Source organism: Taudactylus pleione, unplaced genomic scaffold, assembly GCF_031769625.1.
Source record: "Taudactylus pleione unplaced genomic scaffold, aTauple2 ptg000116l, whole genome shotgun sequence".
Classification (NCBI taxonomy): Eukaryota; Metazoa; Chordata; class Amphibia; order Anura; family Myobatrachidae; genus Taudactylus; species Taudactylus pleione.
This window is the reverse complement of record NW_028284518.1, coordinates 25,447,185-25,466,982: the sequence shown is the minus strand read 5'-3', so window position 1 is coordinate 25,466,982 and position 19,798 is coordinate 25,447,185. Positions and strand designations below refer to the sequence as shown.

Sequence of the window (19,798 nt, the reverse complement as noted above, 5' to 3'; positions counted from 1 at the left end):
ATGTGCAAATACTAAAATCTAGATGGGACTGATCTAATAAATGTTTATGCAAAACAGCAAACAGGTGTATGTACCAAAGATCATAAACAGTAAATATAAAAAAAAAATGTTTCATTGATGTGAATAAACACATTACATTAATATTCTGCTTTTTAAGATCTGATGTTCATAATGCGGACTCCCAACTGTACCAATCCGAGGGCTTGCACACACAATATATCTGTCTGTCATATATATATATATATATATATATATATATATATATATATATATATATATATATATACACACACACACATATATATATATATATATATACACAAATAGTACAAACCAGGTACGGCCCGTCCAGGTGTTATCAAAGTGATTTTATATAAGCTTTTGCATATTACAACTTCAACGTTTCGGAGTTTATACAGAACCCCGTCATCAGGACATGCAGAAAACAGTACAAAAGTGGAAACAATTGTGCTTCCCTTTTCATTGCAGCTGACGCCGGAGCACTTCACGGCTCTCCCACCCATCCGAGGACGCTCCTGGTGGGAGAGCTGTGAAGTGGGATTCTATTGAGATATTGCAAAGGCACCCAGGTTGTTGAAGCATGGATATAGGAGTGCCGAATCAAGGACACTTTTATATATAAATTTGCTAGTTCTATCTTTTATGTTACAGGAATTTTGTAATATTCAGCATTTTAATTGTAAGAAATTACTGTACACCATTCCACATATGTATAATGGGATGTAGGTATGAGACCGGCGGCCGCATGGCCGTCTGTCTCAATCCTGACAAAGAAATCCCGGCAAGGAGTCCGGCGGTCATTCATACTGATTCCATGTATAATAATATATAATAAGCACAAATTACAGAGTGCTAAGCATTTGTGGCTGTGCACCATTTGCTGATTTAAAACACTGCACCAACATCACTAAGCCTAATTAAACACCCTTCGTTACAGAGCTTTTAAATGTACAAGAAAACATTTCAGGTCATTGAGTTCAACCATCTGACTTGTTAATACAGCATGAAATGTGTTTGCTTGTATTGATTCACTAGAGGCAAGTGTGTAGTACATTACAGATTCCTATTTATAATGGAAATAACCATTCCTAGAGCCTAACAGTTATGCTTATATACCAGTTAAATGGTTCGGACAAAACAGTAAAATGTGTGTGGTAAACACACAAACACAACCCATAGGATACCATAAACCAAGCATAACAATCCATAGGATTACTGTACATATTGTTCTCAGTAGCTGACCATCAAAGCTCTTTTTGGGGCCCATTTATCATTTTATGCATACTCAATGCGACCTGGGCACTATGTTAGCGCATTGCAGTATGCGATCATAGCATCGGGATGTATGAAAAGCACATGCAGGGACAGGGGCTCCGAAAAGAGCCGTCCCTGCAATGTACTGGGAGTGAAGTGACCACGTCCACGGTCTCTTCACTCCCGTCCCGGTAAACCTGCGCATGCGAGGTCTACAGATCACGCATCCGCGGTGGTCATTTCCGGGAAGGGCTCCTCCGGAACACTCTACAGGCTAGTCTTGAGATGTGTAGCCCATAGGCTGCGGCAGCACAATGCCATCTCTACATGGCGTTAGCTGCAGGGGTCTAACTGTTTGGTAAATCTGACAGCATTACATCCCCAAAAGAAACCTATGGGGGCTGCAGCTGTTGTCAGAAATGAAGGGACAGCATTAGATATTGGAGAAATCTGCTGCGGTCCCTCCCTAATACATCTGAGGGATAACAAATATTTGCAGATATCCCTCGAAAAAAAGTATTTTCAGGGAATATGGCTCAAATATTTAATGATAAATGGTCCCATTAGTGTGGAAATTTCTCCTTAGGACTGGCTCCTATGGGAGAGGGGAGGGGTAACTATATTTATAAATAGCCTTGCTTCTTTTATTTGTAGTTGCCAGATGACAATTGTATGACTATTTGGCTGGTCATCATGATTAGTGAGTTTGGGAAGTTGCATGTTTGAAAAGTCTGGTGGTAAGTCTGTGCAGTAGCTGCATCATATTTACCATTATACTTGGCAATGACATCAGCAATGGAATACCAGGAACATTGGCTTTTGCTAAATCTAAGAAGCAATCAGCAGGACCAATAATGCAGTGTTCAGGGTCTTCACTGGAGGTTTTTTTTGTAATTAATAACTGCTTGAATGAATCTTAGGCACATAAAGTTTGGAAGTATGGAACAGTAACAATTAATAATTTCAACACACCCAGATATGTATACCCATGATGTACTGTAGTTTTTGTTTTTTACTTTAGAATCAATTTCAAACAAATAAAGAATTGTGTAACTCAAGGGGAAAAAAAAGAAGAATATCAAAAAAGTGGATAAAAAAATGTACTGTAAAGTCTACTTACTCTTTTGATGCAGCATACCAGATGTTAATGGGTAACAGGCAATACACATAGTAGGTCCATGGGCTTGACTGGATTATCAGGAAAATTACTGTGGAGAACCCCAGAACACCAAATCCATATCTCATAAAAGATGTCGGTGCCTGTAAAGTAATTACTGTACATTACAAACATTTTTTTGCAGATCAATATAAAGTTAAACTGTATTTATCTTGAGCTTAACATACAGTGATCTATGTCTTAGGTTACCATTCCTCTAACACAAAGTATCTAGTTGTAGACAAAGAAAAACCCTAAATAATGCCTGTTTTCCATTTTATGTGTTATGACACATCCATCAATTTTTGTAAGACACACTAAATAACCTAAACATAAAAGTATATAAGCAAGTGTATTTTTGTCACACTGAAACAAAGTTGAACTCATGTAAGAAATAGTAAGGTAAAGCATATACTTTCGTGCATGTGAGATGCAAAACAAATTTCAGCACAGTTAGTCTACAGCTTTAAAGAAAAACAACATAATCTATTAGTAAAAATGATTTCAACTTTAAATTAGAAGTGCTCATGAGTTTTATATTTAAGTATTACTCCTATAAATTGAGTTATATAAAAAAAGAAACTCAAACACTTCTTGCTTACACAATATAGTGCTCAGGGACACTATAATTTATCACACAATTCAGTTACTTAAAGAATAATTCAAATATTTCCATGTGGTAGGATCTGCTTAGAACACATTGCAGAATGTAGTCACTTGTTATCTGTAAATTTGCAGGGCTAACCCTTCAAACATTCAGTATACATGAAGAATGAATGTAATTTGCTTTTGATTTAGCAATTCTTCCTTGTAAATGAAAGTAAATGATCCATTGGTTGCCCTCATGTTAATGTAGTATTTGTTTTAATTAATTGCACAATGTAATTCAGTACAAATGTTGCATAAAAATGTGAAATAAAATAACAGCAGAAGAGAAAAAACTAACCGTAGGGTACACATTTAAACATGACATATCTCTTTACATTTTAATGTACAATTATTATCTACTAGCAGTTGTGCCTGGGTCATCTATTACATAATTTAGTTGAGTGTTAAAACTTGAGTGATCATGTGAGCTTGAGTATGGCGGCAATGGGGAAGTTTACCTATATCACACACATGAAAAGTACAGTGCTGGAACTTCTTCTCCCCATCTATTCGACTGGAATGATTCACTTCCACTTATAGATGGCCATCGTTTGGCTGCCCATCGATGTTTCCAATGGTGATTACCATTAATGGCACAAAATCATCTATGGTGAAACATCAATGGTTTGCACCCCTCGGTGGCCACTACTGCTGGGGGGGCGAGCCAAACAGCATCGGGTGGGGCTTAGCAGACAGCTGGGGGCAGGCAGATGGAAAAAACATTGGGTCCTAGGGGATGCAATTGGGAAACCGGCTAACATGATCCTGACAGTCGGCTTTCCGACAGCTTTATTCCGGCGTGGGTTAAATGACAGGCGTCTATATCTAGACGCCTGTCATTTTCCCAACGCCGGGAGACAGGCGCCCGGCATCCACGGGGGGGAGGGTTAGGTTTAGCGCACCCGGGGGAGACTTAGGGTTAGGCACCCCCACCGGGAGGGTTAGGCTAGGGGAGGGAGGGTTAGGGATAGGCACCCCCGGGGGGGACTTAGGTTTAAGCATCAGGGAAGGGGGGGCTAGGGTTAGGCACTTACAGGGGGGATTAGGGTTAGGCACTTGGGAGGGAGGTTAGGGTTAGGCACCCCTAAGGAGGGTAAGGGGGGTTAGGTTAGTATATACTTACCTGAGGACGATCGGGATTTCCAGCACTGTTGGGCTGCCACTGCCGGGATCTGTCCATGTGTCGGGCTGCCGCTGCTGGTATTTCTTACAGATTCCGGTCCTAGTCTGCCATCAATGACAGAGAACCATGATTTAAGCACGCTGAACAGCCTCTTCTCACTAGCTTATGACAAACTTATACTATTATCACTGGTATGTAAATGGTCATGTGTTTATGTGTAAGACTAATATATTTTATGACTTCCCAGGTCTCACTAGGCTGTTTCGCTCACATTGCGATCCTACAGTACCTTTGCTCATTTAGGAGATACGTCTATTCATATCCCATGGAAGTCCAGCTATTCACATGCGGTTTGGGTAGAGAGGCTGGGGACAGATAGAACATGTCGACCTTGATTAGGATAACCACCCACCCCAGACGAACCCAGACAAAGTGAGTTATTGTGAGATCAGGAGGGTTTAAAAGGCACAGTTGCAAGGCAAAATGCTAACACAGAGTCAGCATTGAGGTTGGACATGGCACAGAGGATCGGCTGGAAGGAAGTAGCACAGTGGCAGATTGACACCAAGAAACAATAAAATGCCACAGTGGACTGCTACTGTACATTGTATACCTTCAAAAGCTGGAAGATAGTGGGAGCAATTAAATTGTTTTTTAAGTCGCAGTAATTAATGGGCACCCAATGTTGCAATTCAATTGCTTTGAGCAGCCATTAATTATCGCACTTGTCGCACCCAATTAAACTGGTTTTAAAACTGCTAAATCCGGCTAAGTACAGGTTATGGTGCCCAAACTTCCGATTGAGCACTCAGGAACAGGGGTTATCGCACATGTCTGCTTGCCTCATCAGAAGGGGGAGAGCAGAGAAGCCGGCAGCTGTTCACACACGAATAATTGCAAACATTTGAATCGACCCCATGAGTTTAGTCCCTACTACATAGATAGAGTAGTGAAAACCATAGCTCAGCAGCCAGGATTGCATAACAAAGGGACTGCAGCAAATATTTTAATGAAAGATATAAGTGAGTATAGTTTGCAGTGTGGTGAAATCCCTGGTATTTGCTGAAAGTATGCTATTGTCTTGTGTTGTGAGCTTTTATAAAATAAAAAGCATTAAATAAGTTGTGATTGATTGGCAGGTCAGTCGGCTTGCAAGGGCAAAAGAGATAAACAGTACCCTGGTATCCTTAGATTCCTATTGCACCACTTTCCTGAAACCATTATGCATTCTAGTTTTGGGTTCTAAAGAAATCAAAAATATTTTCTGAAACTGCAAAGTCAAAGTCTTGAGAACAAAGACAAGGAGCTTTTATTTACAAAGTAGCGGCTTTTGTAAGACTCTGCCAGTGGCAAACACAGGATTTCTAGAGGGGGGTTTCCAAATGCTTGATTTTAGAGTGAGTGTGGCCAGTCCATGAAGAGGGCATAATTAGCACTTAACCAGCTTTAATATGCATCATACAAAGTATATTGTGTGTCATAATTCCAGCATATAGAGGACCAGCGATCACAGTAAGCCATTAAATGCAGCAGTAGGGCCATCCTGCCTGAGCTGAATGTTTTTATTTTAGATGTGGGCACCATTCCAGAGTATTGGAGCAAGTCCGTGAGTCTGGGAGAGCAGCAGAATAACCTAGCACTGCCCTGGACATATATGTACATATTGAGCTCTATAGCAGCACATCCCTAATAGTGAATGTTTTCCAGATCTCCTAGTTGGTGCAAAGGTTATTTATTACTGACTGATACATGTTAAAAGTTGGACAGGTGGTGCTAATTATTTCATTTGTGATACTGTGAAGAACATGCAGCGCTAGTAAAATTCTATTATATTACAATTTTTATTATGGTCATGGTGTGGGCTGGGAAGGCGGGTTTCCAGGCAGACGGAAACCCCCCCTGCGTTTGCTTATGTCTGCTTCCTGGCGGTTGCAGGTAAAAATTTTAAGATGGCACCTTCAGCCAGTGTAAAGCATGCCAGGCTTTACACTGACTGGCTGTGCAATTTTTTAATTTTTACCTGTAACCCGCCAGGAAGCAGTAGCTTACAAAAGCTGCCGCTTCATAAATAAAGCCCAATATATAATTTGTGAGGCTACTGTACTGTACCTAATAATTTGTCTCATTATGGAAGTAAATAATCGCCTTAACCTGAAAGGGGTTAAGACTGGAATGGCCAACCCGGTCCTCGAGAACCCCTAACAGTTCATATTTTTCAGACCACGTAGCTGGTGCACAGGTGTAGTCATTACTAACTGTCACATTTTAAGAGATTATGGGGGAGATGTAGTAAGCCTTGGAGAGTGATTAAGTGGAAAGAGATAAAGTACCAACCAGTCAGCTCCTAACTGTCACTTTACAGGCTGTGTTTGATAAATGGCAGTAAGGAGCTGATTGGTTGGTACTTTATTTCAATCTACTTTACCACTCTCCAAGGCTTTGTACATCTCCCCAGCAGTGTCTTCATTCCTACTGACACTTTCTACAGATCCACAGGTGGTCTGGAAAACATGAACTCTTAGGGGTCCTTGAGCACCAGTTTGGTCACCTCTGTGTTAAAATCATACTTATCGACATTTACTATCTGCTCCCTTGGAGCTGCCCGGAGAACAGACATAGCAGGCTACTTTGGCGACGGGGGCGGGTTTCTGTGTACTAGGCCCCACCCCCTTCATGGCAAACTGCCTTGAATCATGGGAGCATATGGAGGGGACGGGGCTAAATGATAAATTTTCACATATTTAGCCCCACCCCCTCCATACGGAGCCGTGATTTCCAGAAACAATCTCCCTATTCTACACACACATCACTAGGAAGTGGGCGGGATGCGGGAGACCCAGATACTCTTCCAGTGGAGTCCCCAAAAATTTGGGAGCCTCGAGCAACTTCCGGGAGAGTAGGTAAGAATGATTAAGATAAATACAACTGTGAATCTATTCAATAGCATCAACTGGTGATAAAAATCACATATATAGACACTTTGTTATGGGAGTGGACTTTGACACCTAGTACCTGTGTCAATAATGTCACTCCCACAACACACATCTAAAGTCTCCCAGAGCAAGATATAGGGTTTGGGGGATAGAGGACATGTACAGACAGGGAGTCCCCAATGTGCCAGAGTCACACAGACACAAAATTACACACAGTCATACACAGAACCACCCAGAGTCACATGGAGACAGCCCCATGAAACACAGTCGCACAGACATGTCCTGAGTCACATGCAGACACACCCAGATACACATGCACAGAACCATACAGACACGAAGAGTCACACAGACATACACAGGGTGACGAATACAGAAATTTGTGGCACACAGAGATACAAACCGGGGCATATAATATAGTGCCGATCACTCAATTTCCACCTCACTCTCATTTTACAAGCAAAGGAGTTTCACTGAAGATTGCAGTAACTCCACCCCTCCTATCTCCCATGTTGCGTGCAGGAGCCCCATTCAAAACTCTGACTCCACCTCCTCCTCTCTCTTTCTGGCATACATACAGCTCTGCAGCTGTAACCTAATGGTGTGGTGCAGAAAGAGAGTGAAAGGGAGGAAGAGAGAGTCTGTGTGGGTGGCATAAATGGAATAGAGCAGTGACTAATGCAAGAGGAAAACCGTGAGTTCTCAGGACAATTGATGAGAGACATAAAAAATAGGAAAAAGAAAAGGCAAACGCCAGGAACAACTTATAGTATACAGTAAAAGTTGCTTTAATTTATTCTTGCCAGTTGCTGTAAGAGTTTTTTATTCTTAGTTTTCCTAGAAATTGTTCTCTTTAGCTTGTATGGCTGTCATTGTCTGACAGAGGAAATTCCAGGATGTTGGCCTATAAAGATCTTATACTGTATAACCTTCCTCTGTTATGTAAAACATACAGAGCCAGATTAATAATGGGGCAGGTGGGACTACAGCCCCAGGCCTCCACATAAAAATAGACCCATCATCATGACAGAAAACACAAATAAACTCCGGTGCTTATCAGGACCACCTTTTAGTGCATAATTAAGTGTGCACCAGCAGCCAAAAATACAAGGTACTCACAATTGAAAATATACAGAACAAAGTATAGTGGCTCTTACAACATTGCACAAACAGTATATACAGTTACATAAGAATATAATATTTATTTATTCAAATAAGAAAATATTTAAAATGCTAATCACTCCTGGGAGTATACAATGATAAAAAACAGACATTCATTTACTAATAATAATACTCCAAAGAGAAAAAATTAACAACCTTATCACTTTCCAATGTGGCACTGCAACATAGAAAGAATGTGTAAGCTTCAATGACCGAAGTAAAAGGGTCTTTATAAGTGCATACAATGTAATAAGTTCTCCATCACTTAAAGGAAAAGAATGAGCAATGATTGTAGTTTATCCACACAAGAAGCTTCTATTAAATAAAACTGTCTTTGAATGTTAGTTCAAAGTCCGCTAATAGTATTAGAGAGATTAAAATAAACAGCTGTATCCATGCTGGCCACACAAAAGGCAGTGATTAGTACATACACTTAGTTAGAAAGATATTAATCACTCATTTATAGCCTTACTCTATGCAGAAGAGTCGCCGGTTCCAACCACATCCAGTACAGTGTTAATCAACAATGTTTCAGTAGCTATAAGCAACTAATACACCCGGGATATATCAGCAACAGTGGGGAGCCCTTTGCCGCTCTGATGAGACAGACAGCGGCCGGCACTTAAGGCACCAGTGAGTATGATAGCCAGGCCACAGGGATGTATCAACATCGGAAGGGGGGGTTGCCGCTGTGGTGAAACAGGCAATGGCCAACAGATGAAACTCCAATGTGTGTGGCAGTCAGTATAGAGCAGAATAATAAAAAAGTATAGTCCAGCGGACGGTAGCAATGGCTAGATGTAGTGACATGAAGTCAGTAGCAGACATCTGTATCTTTAACGCGTTTCACTGTATCAATGGCGGCTTTTTCACAGATGACAATATGTGCAGCATTGAAGGTCTGATTCAGGAATACAAACACATTTAGATTAGTGATATTGCTGATGAACTGAACATCTCAGTGGTTACTGTACACAACATCGTTCATGAGCAACTGGGGTACAGGAAAATAAAGTGTTCCCGCTGGGCACTGAAGCAACTCACAGAAGTTCACAAAACTATTAGGATGGAATTGTCTCTCGTGCACTTGATGCGGTACCATGAGGGAGTGCTGTTCCTGCAGTGTATTGTTACAGGCGTTGAAACGTGGGACACCGGAGATGAAGCAAGCATCCATAACATGGAAACACACATTGTCCTCACCTTCAAAGAAATTCAAAACAACTCCATCAGCAAAGAAGGTCATGGCGACCTTGGGACCACAAGGGAGTGATTATTGTTGATTTCCTCACCTAGGGAGATACTGTGAATGCAATCCGCTATTGTGAAACATTGCGCCATTTGCAGGGAGCAATTTGTCAAAAAGGGTCAGGGTTGCTGTGATCAGATGCCGTATTGCACAAGAACGCAAGGTGCCAACCGCAGGCGCAAGTTGTTGCGGCGATACCATTGGAAGGTACTGGACAATCCTCCCTACAGTCCTGACCTGGCACCAACTGGGTGAAAGGTGATTCACAACTGACGGTGAAGTTCAGCAAGCCGTCATGTCCTGGCTTCAGGCACTTGACACTGATTTATTCTATACTGGGATACATGCCATGGTGTACTATTGAAAGAATTGCTTATACAAGTATGGGGACTACAGTATGTGGAAAAATAAACTTTACCAAGGCCATACTATTGATTATACGTATATGGATGAGTTGAATAAATTAACGCAATGAGAGGTATTGTTACCTTATTTATTGGAATCAACCTTGTATACTGTATATAATAAAAAGTTGTGTCTTTTAACCACTATTTTCCTAGGTGACTAAATTAACCAATGTTGATGTATAAGAAAAGCTTACCTAATAAAGTGACTACTAAATATATATTACATTTTTTGTTTAGGTCCCAATATAATATTTCATTCTTATTCTGCTGCTATGTTTTACTCCCTCAAAGCAGTAGAACATATTGGTACATATTTCTAAATGCAAAAGACCTTTCTCTATATGCCACCAACGTATAATGGACTAAAATTGTGAATGGGATGTTATGATGGAATTATAATATATACATACAGTATATATATATATTATAATATAAGCAAATATGTGGCAAGACTGCACACATGCACACAAATCTAGTCATCCATTGCTTGAACCGAACTATCAGTATAAATATTGTATACTGAGTGAAGGTGAAGAGATTATGGGGCTAAATGTAATAGTATGCGATCTTCAGCTGCTGCAAGTATTTCTGCGAGTCTCCACGTATTTTTTTAAAGCGCCAATCATTTTAAAGGATAAACCAAGCTAGGGATCTCGGCTGAAGATCGCAAGCTATTACATTTAGCCCTATAACTGAAACGTAGCTACTGGTAAGGTCATGTAGAAATAGAAGATTTAGGAATGAGGGGCAGCACAAAACTTTCCTTGGTGGAGTCACGGTTGAGTATTATGACAGGTATGTTACATTTTCACAGAAAATAGTGGCATTTGTAAAGAAAGAGAAGTTGCAGTGGTCAATGGGCGTAGTTAGTGAGGGTGTTCTTTAAAGAGTACAGAGGAGAAACAAAGGTGTGCATACTGTAGTAGAGTTTTTCTTTTGCAGAGTAAAACTATTAAAATGAGATGAAGGAGTGAGATGAGATAGTACATTGTAAAGGCATTCTTTGCTGTGCAGAAAATTGCACAGCCATTTCCACTGTGCAAACTCGATTTCTGCACCATCTCTGAACTGTCTCATTCAGGTCTCATTCTATACATTAAAGACTACCCTGCAGTTTCAATTCATCACAGCAGCACTTCTCTAGTGTGATAGAAAACTCAAAAACATACAAAAGTACCACATGCAATAAAGGTATATCACCTCATTACTTTGATTAAATTAAGACATAAATGAGGCTAAACCAGTATTTTAGAAGCAAAGCTTTAAAATGTAAGGAGATTGTAATCTCCAAAGAGTAGGTGTGTGCTTTGGTTTGCTCTGGACAGATCATCAAGGTGCACCAGTACAAAACCCAGGTCCAGCAAATGGTTGTACAACCGGAGATGCCAAAGCACAATATACAAAACCTAACTTTAATAATGCATATATAATCAATGTATCTGTTCTAAAGAAACAAGCAGCTTGAAAGCAATGTTCCACATCACATCTGGGAGTATAAAAGCATTTCCAATAGAGCAGAATGACATAAGAGCCCTGTTTGCCAAAAACAGAGAAACAGACAATAATGAAAGTGTAAATTTGGCAGACACGGCGAGCCTGGCAGGAGACTGCTGTAACTCCCTGACACATTTCATTTAACCACTCATTTCTTTCTGCTGCTATAAAGCCAGATTTGAGGGAACACAGTGCAGACTACTAATATTAACCAGTGACCAGTCTCTTATCAATTTCGCAGAAATTAAAAATAATCACCCTTACTGACAGTAGCTGGTGTCTTATGACATTGCAGAAGAATAATAGATTTCTGGGCCAAACAAATCGAGTCCAGTCTACTGGCATATTGAATGGAGTCAGCCATATAACTTTTACTCACACAGATGCTGAATATACAGTATATATCTCTACTGTATATGCAGTATTTGACAATATAGTCTTCTAAAACCACCAGCAGACTGCACAACATTGGAATAATATAGAACAGGTAAAATAATTGTATCTTACTCTAATATTCAAACCACAATGACCCTCAGTTTAATTATATAAAATGCATAACGTGACATAATATTAACTATATATATATTATATATATATATATATATATATATATATATATATATATAAAGACGAAGGTGGCACTCAGATTCTGGTTTAAAGTAGAATCAACGTTTCAAGACTTTATTGTCTCGTCATCAGAATCCTGATGACGAGACAATAAAGTCTTGAAACATTTATTATACTTTAAACCAGCTATGTGTTGGCATTTTGTATCTGAGTGCCGCCTTCGTCTTTCTATATGTTGGATCCTGGCCGAGGGATACCTAGGAAGGCACCAGCTTCTGATACTCTTTTCTACAGTGGGAGTGCTAAGACCATGTGTTCAGATGTATGCATATCAACTCCAATATATATAGTACATACATATATACAGATGTGTCTTCATACATCTAATATCAATATGCCACGTAGCACGACTTGCCTGGTAGGCCATCAATTGGGACTGAACTAGCTTATATTAATTTGCATTGACAAGGGGCAGGAATACTTTCTAATTACTGATTAATTAATTAATTTGGGGCTCAGACGTCCCTTTGTCAAGGTGAACTGGTGTGAATCAAATTTTTTTTTTGATACACACCTGTTCACCTTGACAAAGGGGCTTCTGAGCACCGAAACGTTGGATTTTACTATGATGTAATGAATACAATCTTCTATTGAAACTACACCGAGTGCCACTGCCTATTTGTATAGAGAAGGTATATATATATATATATATATATATATATATATAAAACAAAAGGGGGAGAGAGAGCACCTCCTAGTGCAATATTGTTATATAAAGGTAACCATCACCAAATATGGTCAGCCTTTATGTGAATGGAGGTGTACCTTACATAGTGGAATACACCACTTTCAAATTCACAAAAAACAGTCCCAAAACTTCAGGTTCTAGTTCCTGGACATGACTCGGTATACACTTAGCATGTCATCAACCACAATACACAAATATATGAAGAAGAGAGAGAACCATAGTGTAATAGTATACCCACAAATTTATTTATACAATCATGAGCAAAATAAAATGCCCGTACATCAAATAAAAAACATCAATGCTTATCTGTAGACATGTATCATATCATCACTGGTAGAGGATGTCACCTGTCATATCATGCACCACCTCAACGCGTTTCATCCGTTCAGAATGTAGTGGACTTCATCAGGAGGATAAGAGATAATAGTGCCCATGGTCTATATATACCCAGATCTGTTAACCAATCAAATGGGCGTGAGTACCGTCAGGAACCTCCATAGCTTGCATTTCACATACCAGGAAGTTGCCCGGAAATGTGTCTCAAATCCAGGAAGTTGGCTCTAACGTCCGTACAACTATAATCCCTACCTGGTGATTTAAGCCACACTCAACGTGTCCCCCACTCCTAGTGTGCCGGCGCTCTGGATACGCTAAGATGGTCACAATGCCATCAGCTCCAGGCCCCGCGTCCCACTCTGACGGAGCCCCGTGCACGTCATGGCGGCCATTTTTTTGAGGCTTTGACCTCTAGTGTTTCGCCAGCGCCCTTTTTGCCGTATATCCCCATAATAGGAGCCACACATAACTAGTGCTATCACATGAATTTATGTTCCTGGCATAAATAGATAATACAGGTTGAGTCTCCCATATCCAAAATGCTTGGGACCAGGGGTATTTTGGATAACGGAATATTCCATATTTTGGAATAATTGCATATCATAATGAAATATCTTGGGAATGGGACCCCAATATACACACAGAATACATTTATATGTTATATACACCTTATACACATAGCCTGCAACTCATTTTATACAATATTTTCAATAATTTTGTGACTCAGGCAAAGTTTGTGTACATACATGAAAAAAATGTATGTTTCATTTACACCCTATACACACAGCCTGAAGGTAATTTTATACCATATTTTTAATAATTTGTGCCTTAGACAAAGTTTGTGTACATTGAACCATCAAAAATCAAAGGTTTCATTATCTCAGTCATGACAAAATTATTCCGTATTTCAGAATATTTGGATATGGGAGACTCAACCTGTAATAAGGTCTCAAAATTAAAGGGTGTTAAAATTATCATTTCAGAAGCACTAATGTGATAAAAGTACATAAACATCTATTAAAAACAGTACTACACAATAAAATGATAAAACTCAGTAATAGAGAAAATAAAATAAAAGTTAAATGGAATGGCAGTAACTATAAGTCCTAGATAATAATATAAAATATTATAAATTATTAAAATATAAAAAAATAAAAAATGAACAAATAAGTAAGACTTAATAAATATAGTTTTTTGTGGGGTAAGCAGCAATAATGGGAAGATACAAATATACATAAAAATATATGCACCAAAATGTAGGATCACGTTAAAAAAAGAAGCAATGTCATAATTGTCATTAATTCCATTGGGAACCAGGGTATTCAATGTATATATCCAGAACATCTCTCTTTTCGACAATTTATTGTCTATATCCCTTCCTCGCTCACCAATTACCACATGTTCAATAGCCTTAAATTTAAAAAAAATCTAAACCAGAATTATGAACCAATTTAAAGTGTTTAGGAACACTGTGGTTGTCCTGCTTATTTTTAATACTACAAACATGTTCCTGTATTCTCATTTTGAAAGGTCTTTTTGTTTTACCAACATATTTCAACTTGCAGGGATATTCTAAAACATAAATTACCCATGTGGTCGTACAGTTCATGTAGTCTTTTATTGGAAAACTTCTGGAGTCATTGTAATTCATAAATGACTTTGAGATGGGGTGCACAAATCTGCATATATTGCAGTGGCCACATTTGAAGAAGCCTTTTCGTTGATTCTCCCATAAATTTGCATTTTAGGTGGTTTTACTCTCAATTGGCTGGGTGCGAATATGCTCTTTAAATTTTTTGCTCTTTAAATTTTTTGCTCTTTTAAAGACAACTTTGGGTTTATCTAGTAGGATGGTGTTTAAAACCTCATCCATTTTCAAATTTCCCCAATGTTTCACCCAACTATTACGTATTTTCTTCTCATATCTATTTTAAGGAGTGATGAATAAAATATCTTTATCTTTGTCACACGTTATCTCTTTGTATCGTAAGAGGTCTGTCCTCTGAGTGTTTCTAGTTCTATTAATAGATTCCCTAAGGAGATCTTACGGGTAACCCCTTTCCTTAAATTTTTTGGAATAGACCTCAAGCTGCTCCTCACATTGTTCCTGTGCGCTACAGTTACGTTTAACTCTACAAAATTGAGAAAATGGTATATTCGTTTTCCATTTTAAGGCATGACCACTTTCAAAGTGTACATATGAGTTAGTGTCTACTGCCTTAACATAACTCTTCATCTGTACACCACTCCTCTCTGTACTCATCAGTATTAAATCCAAATATTCGATTTAGTGATAATCAAATTTGTATGTAAAAGATAGCCTGGAGCTGGATGGCATTTTGACCATTTTAGCGTATCCAGAGCACCGGTACACTAGGAGCGGGGAACACGTTGAGTGTGGCTTAAATCATCAGGTAGAAATTATAGTTGTACGTACGTTAGAGCCAACTTCCAGGATTTGAGACACATTTCCGGGCAACTTCCTGGTATGTGAAACGCAAGCTATGGAGGTTCCTGGCAGTACTCACGCCTATTTGATGGGTTAATAGATCTGGGTATATATAGACCATGGGCACTATTATCTCTTATCCTCCTGATGGAGGCCACTACATTCTGAACGGATGAAACGCGTTGAGGTGGTGCATGATATGACAGGTGACATCCTCTACCAGTGATGATATGATACATGTCTACAGATAAGCATTGATGTTTTTTATTTGATGTACGGGCATTTTATTTTGCTCATGATTGTATAAATAAATTTGTGGGTATACTATTACACTATGGTTCACTCTCTTCTTCATATATATGTGTATCGTGGTTGATGACATACTAAGTGTATACCGAATCGTGTCCAGGAACTAGAACCTGAAGTGTTGGGACTGTTTTTTGTGAATTTGAAGGTGGTGTATTCCGCGCTATAAAGGTACACCTCCATTCACATAAAGGGTGACCATATTTGGTGAAGGTTACCTTTATATAACAATATTGCACTAGGAGGCGCTCTATCTCCACCTTTTGTTTTATAGGAATTCTACACTGTCTGAACAACAGTTTATGGGAGAAGGAGCAGCCACCCATAAGATTTGGGGAGTGCGTCATCTGATGGACATTAACTTATTGACTTGATCTAAGGACTTAGTGCCATATACTACCTTTGTTAAAATATATATATGTATATATAATATGTGATGAATACATTATACTGCGCGACAGTGATAATGTTTCCGATGTGAAAATAGTTACCCATAATTGATTTCAATATGCAAAGAACAAATATGACATTTAAAACTCTCAGTTACCTCTTAGTGCCAAGATATGACCGATTTATGATGATGTAGAGGTATTTTGTTAAATCATAAGGGAATTTAGGCGTCTTGAGAATATTTAGGTAAACCTGAATAAAGGAATGCCGAGTCATTGTAGGGCAAGTTTTGTTTATTGTCTTCATATATCTTGCATCAAGTGAAGGTTATGAATGATGTTCCTCTCATTTGCTTGAAATACCCCCTTTACATATAAAATTCAGACTTATGAAGAACTTTGTAAAGGGGATGAACAAAGATGGAGAAGCTTTCAAGTTGTTCACAATCTCAACCTGAGAGGAAAATGTAAATTTCTGAGTGATGCTAAAGTTATGGAAGGGATCTTTGTTTGTCCGCAAATTCGTCAAATTTTTAAGGATGAACACTTCTACCGAGTTCTCCAGGTTAATGAGAAAGCGGCTTGGAAAGCCTATAAAAGTGTTGTGCATGGCTTTTTGGGTAACAGTGAAGCTGGAAACTAGGTTGAGATTGTGAACAACCTTCTAGAAAAGTATCATCAATTAAGCTGCAACATGCCACTCATAATCCACTTTCTCGACTCTCATCTTGACTTCTTCCCTGGCAACTGTGGTGCAGTGAGTGACTGACAAGAACGGTAAACGGGTCCACCTAGACATTACAGCAATAGAACGAAGATATCATGGTAGGTGGAACGCTTCTATGCTTGCTGACTACTGTTGAATAGTGACAAGAGATGCACCAGAAGAGAAGTACAAGTGACAAGCAAAGAGAAAGCGCTCTCATGAATAGGCCTCTATAGGGGGCGATTCAATTCAACACAAATTGAATAGCGCCAGGAGCAAGCTCCCGGAGCTATTCAATTCAGTGCGCTGTGTGGTCGGAGAATGTCGGTTATCGTACCTTACCAAGGGTGTTAAGGCGCGTTAACCGGCATTCTCTGACCAAAGTGCCAGGCGAGCGGCTGTTAGCGCCGTGCTATGCAGAAAAACAGCTGCGCGCCTAGCACTTTGGTCGGATTTCTCCTTGCATCCCTAGGGGGCTGTAAGAAAAAATCCTTAGTGCGCCCAAACAGCGTGGTGTATTGAATAACTTCGGGAGCTCACTCCTGCGGCTATTCAATATCTCATTGAATTGAATCACCCCCTATTTGAGATAGTACTTTCGGTTCCTGTATTTTGTTTAATTTTGTATTTTTATTTGCGATTGATTTAGGTTTATGATTTATGTAATTTATGTTGTATTAAGAAAGTATCAATTATTTTGAAATTGCTTTTCACTATGACTATTACTAAAGTACATTTAGCAGTGTAGCTCAAAAACTACAGCTAATAAAAACATTCTGAAGTCATATTTGTTTTTCTTGACCTCAAAAAAGTAAAGTATGACTCTTTTAAAAAAAAATAATTAAAAGTATGTCTTTGTTATACAGTGTTATTTTCATGTTTGCTATTGTTTCTTTATTTATTACTAAATTAGTTTGTAACTAAAAATAGTTGGACTATCAGAATAACTGCATTTTATAGAACCTCAAAACATAATAAATAATTCTGCTGATAGTGTAACTGCATTTTACTGTAAATGTGGTTCCACTGAGAAAATGAGTGCTAGACATTTGGAGTGCTTTACGCAAGTTGCTGCAAGATAGCTTATGTAACAAAAGGTATTCAGATTACCTACAAATGGAAAATTGTAATTAAAATGTTTCAATTAAAAAGGTCCTAGCTTTAATTCAAAAGACATCGCCCAAAGACAGAAGACTAGCTACGTCTATATTGTAAATCTGACAGATAATAGGCAAAGTAAGGAATGCTTATGCAACTTTACTTGTAATTAGCTCCTATTACTAAATATAGCAAGCTGGACCAAACTCTGGCCTGCTTACAATGTCTCCCTAGTGTGTGTACATGTAGCAGGGAATATGGATTGTAAGCTCCACTGGTCAGGGACTGATGTGAATGACTACACATTTTTTGTAAAGCTCTGTGGAATATGTGTGTGCTATATACATAACTGCTAATAAAAAATGTCTCAAAACAAACTCCATGGATCACTGACTTTAGGTAATGTTTTTTTTTAAATTGAACAATAAAATATTATTATGAGCTCAAAACACCACAAATCCACATTTTCCTGGAACACTGTATGTAGCAGAACATAGTCTAATTAAACATTTTACGTTATTAATGTACATTTGCATCACACTTGCCTACTCTCCCAGAATGTCTGAGAGACTCCTGAAATTCATTGACCTAACCAAGACCCCCAAAGAGAATAGCCCCTGATGCCACACTACACAGCATTGAGCAGAGATTATGTGATTTGCATTCCATAACACCTCTACGCTCACACACACCTCCCACCAGCACAAAATGTCGTCAACTAGGATTTGCATAACAATAGTATATTTTATATAGTTGCAATGAAATGTAATAAAGGTGATGGATTGATGAGCATTCTCATAAATGTTCTCACACATGTTAATACAAAATGACAATTTTTTACATTTCATATTGCTTTAAGCAAAATATATTTTACTGACATCTGTGACTGAAATTTGGAAGTCCCTAAAACAGAGTTGCAAATGTTGTATCACTTTAAATTCCCCATTGTGGTTTATAGGAAATAAAAAAAATCATTTACAAATAAGTCCCTTTATATGTTATTGTGTAAACATCCAAGAAAATATTACTTTCAGTGCACCTGAGCTCACAGCTGTCTTCTAAGGCAAGGTACATTGTTGGAGAACAGCAGAGGTCTCTAATTTAGAAAGAAATGTCAATAAGCACTTCCAGGAACCAAATTAGGAACACAAACTTAATCTATAGCTATCAAGCGTAGGAACTCAATGCCCACATTATTTTTTTGTTGTTTAAAAAAAGAGGAACTGCGTAGGAGTACAAACTACATGTGGAAACAGGGATAATTGCTGTTCTTGGAAAACCTACAGAGGGACCCTCTGTTTCCTGACACTTAGGCTTTCTTGTTGACAAAATTACTTTGCTTGTTACTGCTTAAGTTGTTTTAACAAAAATACAGCCAGAATGACACGCTAAAAATAAATTGTAGAAATTAAGAACAATTTAAATGATGGATTTCTTACAAAGCTAAAAACTATATATTAAAAAAAAATGTAATCCAGCTAATTAAAATTTTATTAGTTTAGAATTTGCATTTATTTGAAATAAAAAAAAAATACTTAAGGATTTTTATTATGACTTATTTATATAGTGCCTGCATATAGGGAATATTTTATTCAGCAATCATCATCCACATCAGTCCCTGCCCCTGCAGAACATCTACAGTATATTTTCTACCAAACAAACACACAAACTGGTGTACACTATTTTGTCACAAAATGGTGAGGACGCTACCTGGTTTACACCCCTGGGTCAGGGCTGGTGTAAGCTTTCACGGCAC

The 19,798-nt window shown here is 38.6% G+C and overlaps 1 protein-coding gene across 5 annotated transcripts in view; it reads right to left on the bottom strand.

Annotated features, from left to right (window-relative positions):
• Positions 1 to 19,798, bottom strand: part of PIGN (phosphatidylinositol glycan anchor biosynthesis class N) — a 491,207-nt gene that overhangs the window by 213,361 nt on the left and 258,048 nt on the right. For all 5 annotated transcript variants that reach the window (XM_088471817.1, XM_088471818.1, XM_088471815.1 and 2 more), the window contains one exon: positions 2,396 to 2,535. In XM_088471817.1, coding sequence (XP_088327943.1) covers positions 2,396 to 2,535 — 140 coding nt within the window. The remainder of the gene's footprint in view (positions 1 to 2,395; positions 2,536 to 19,798) is intronic.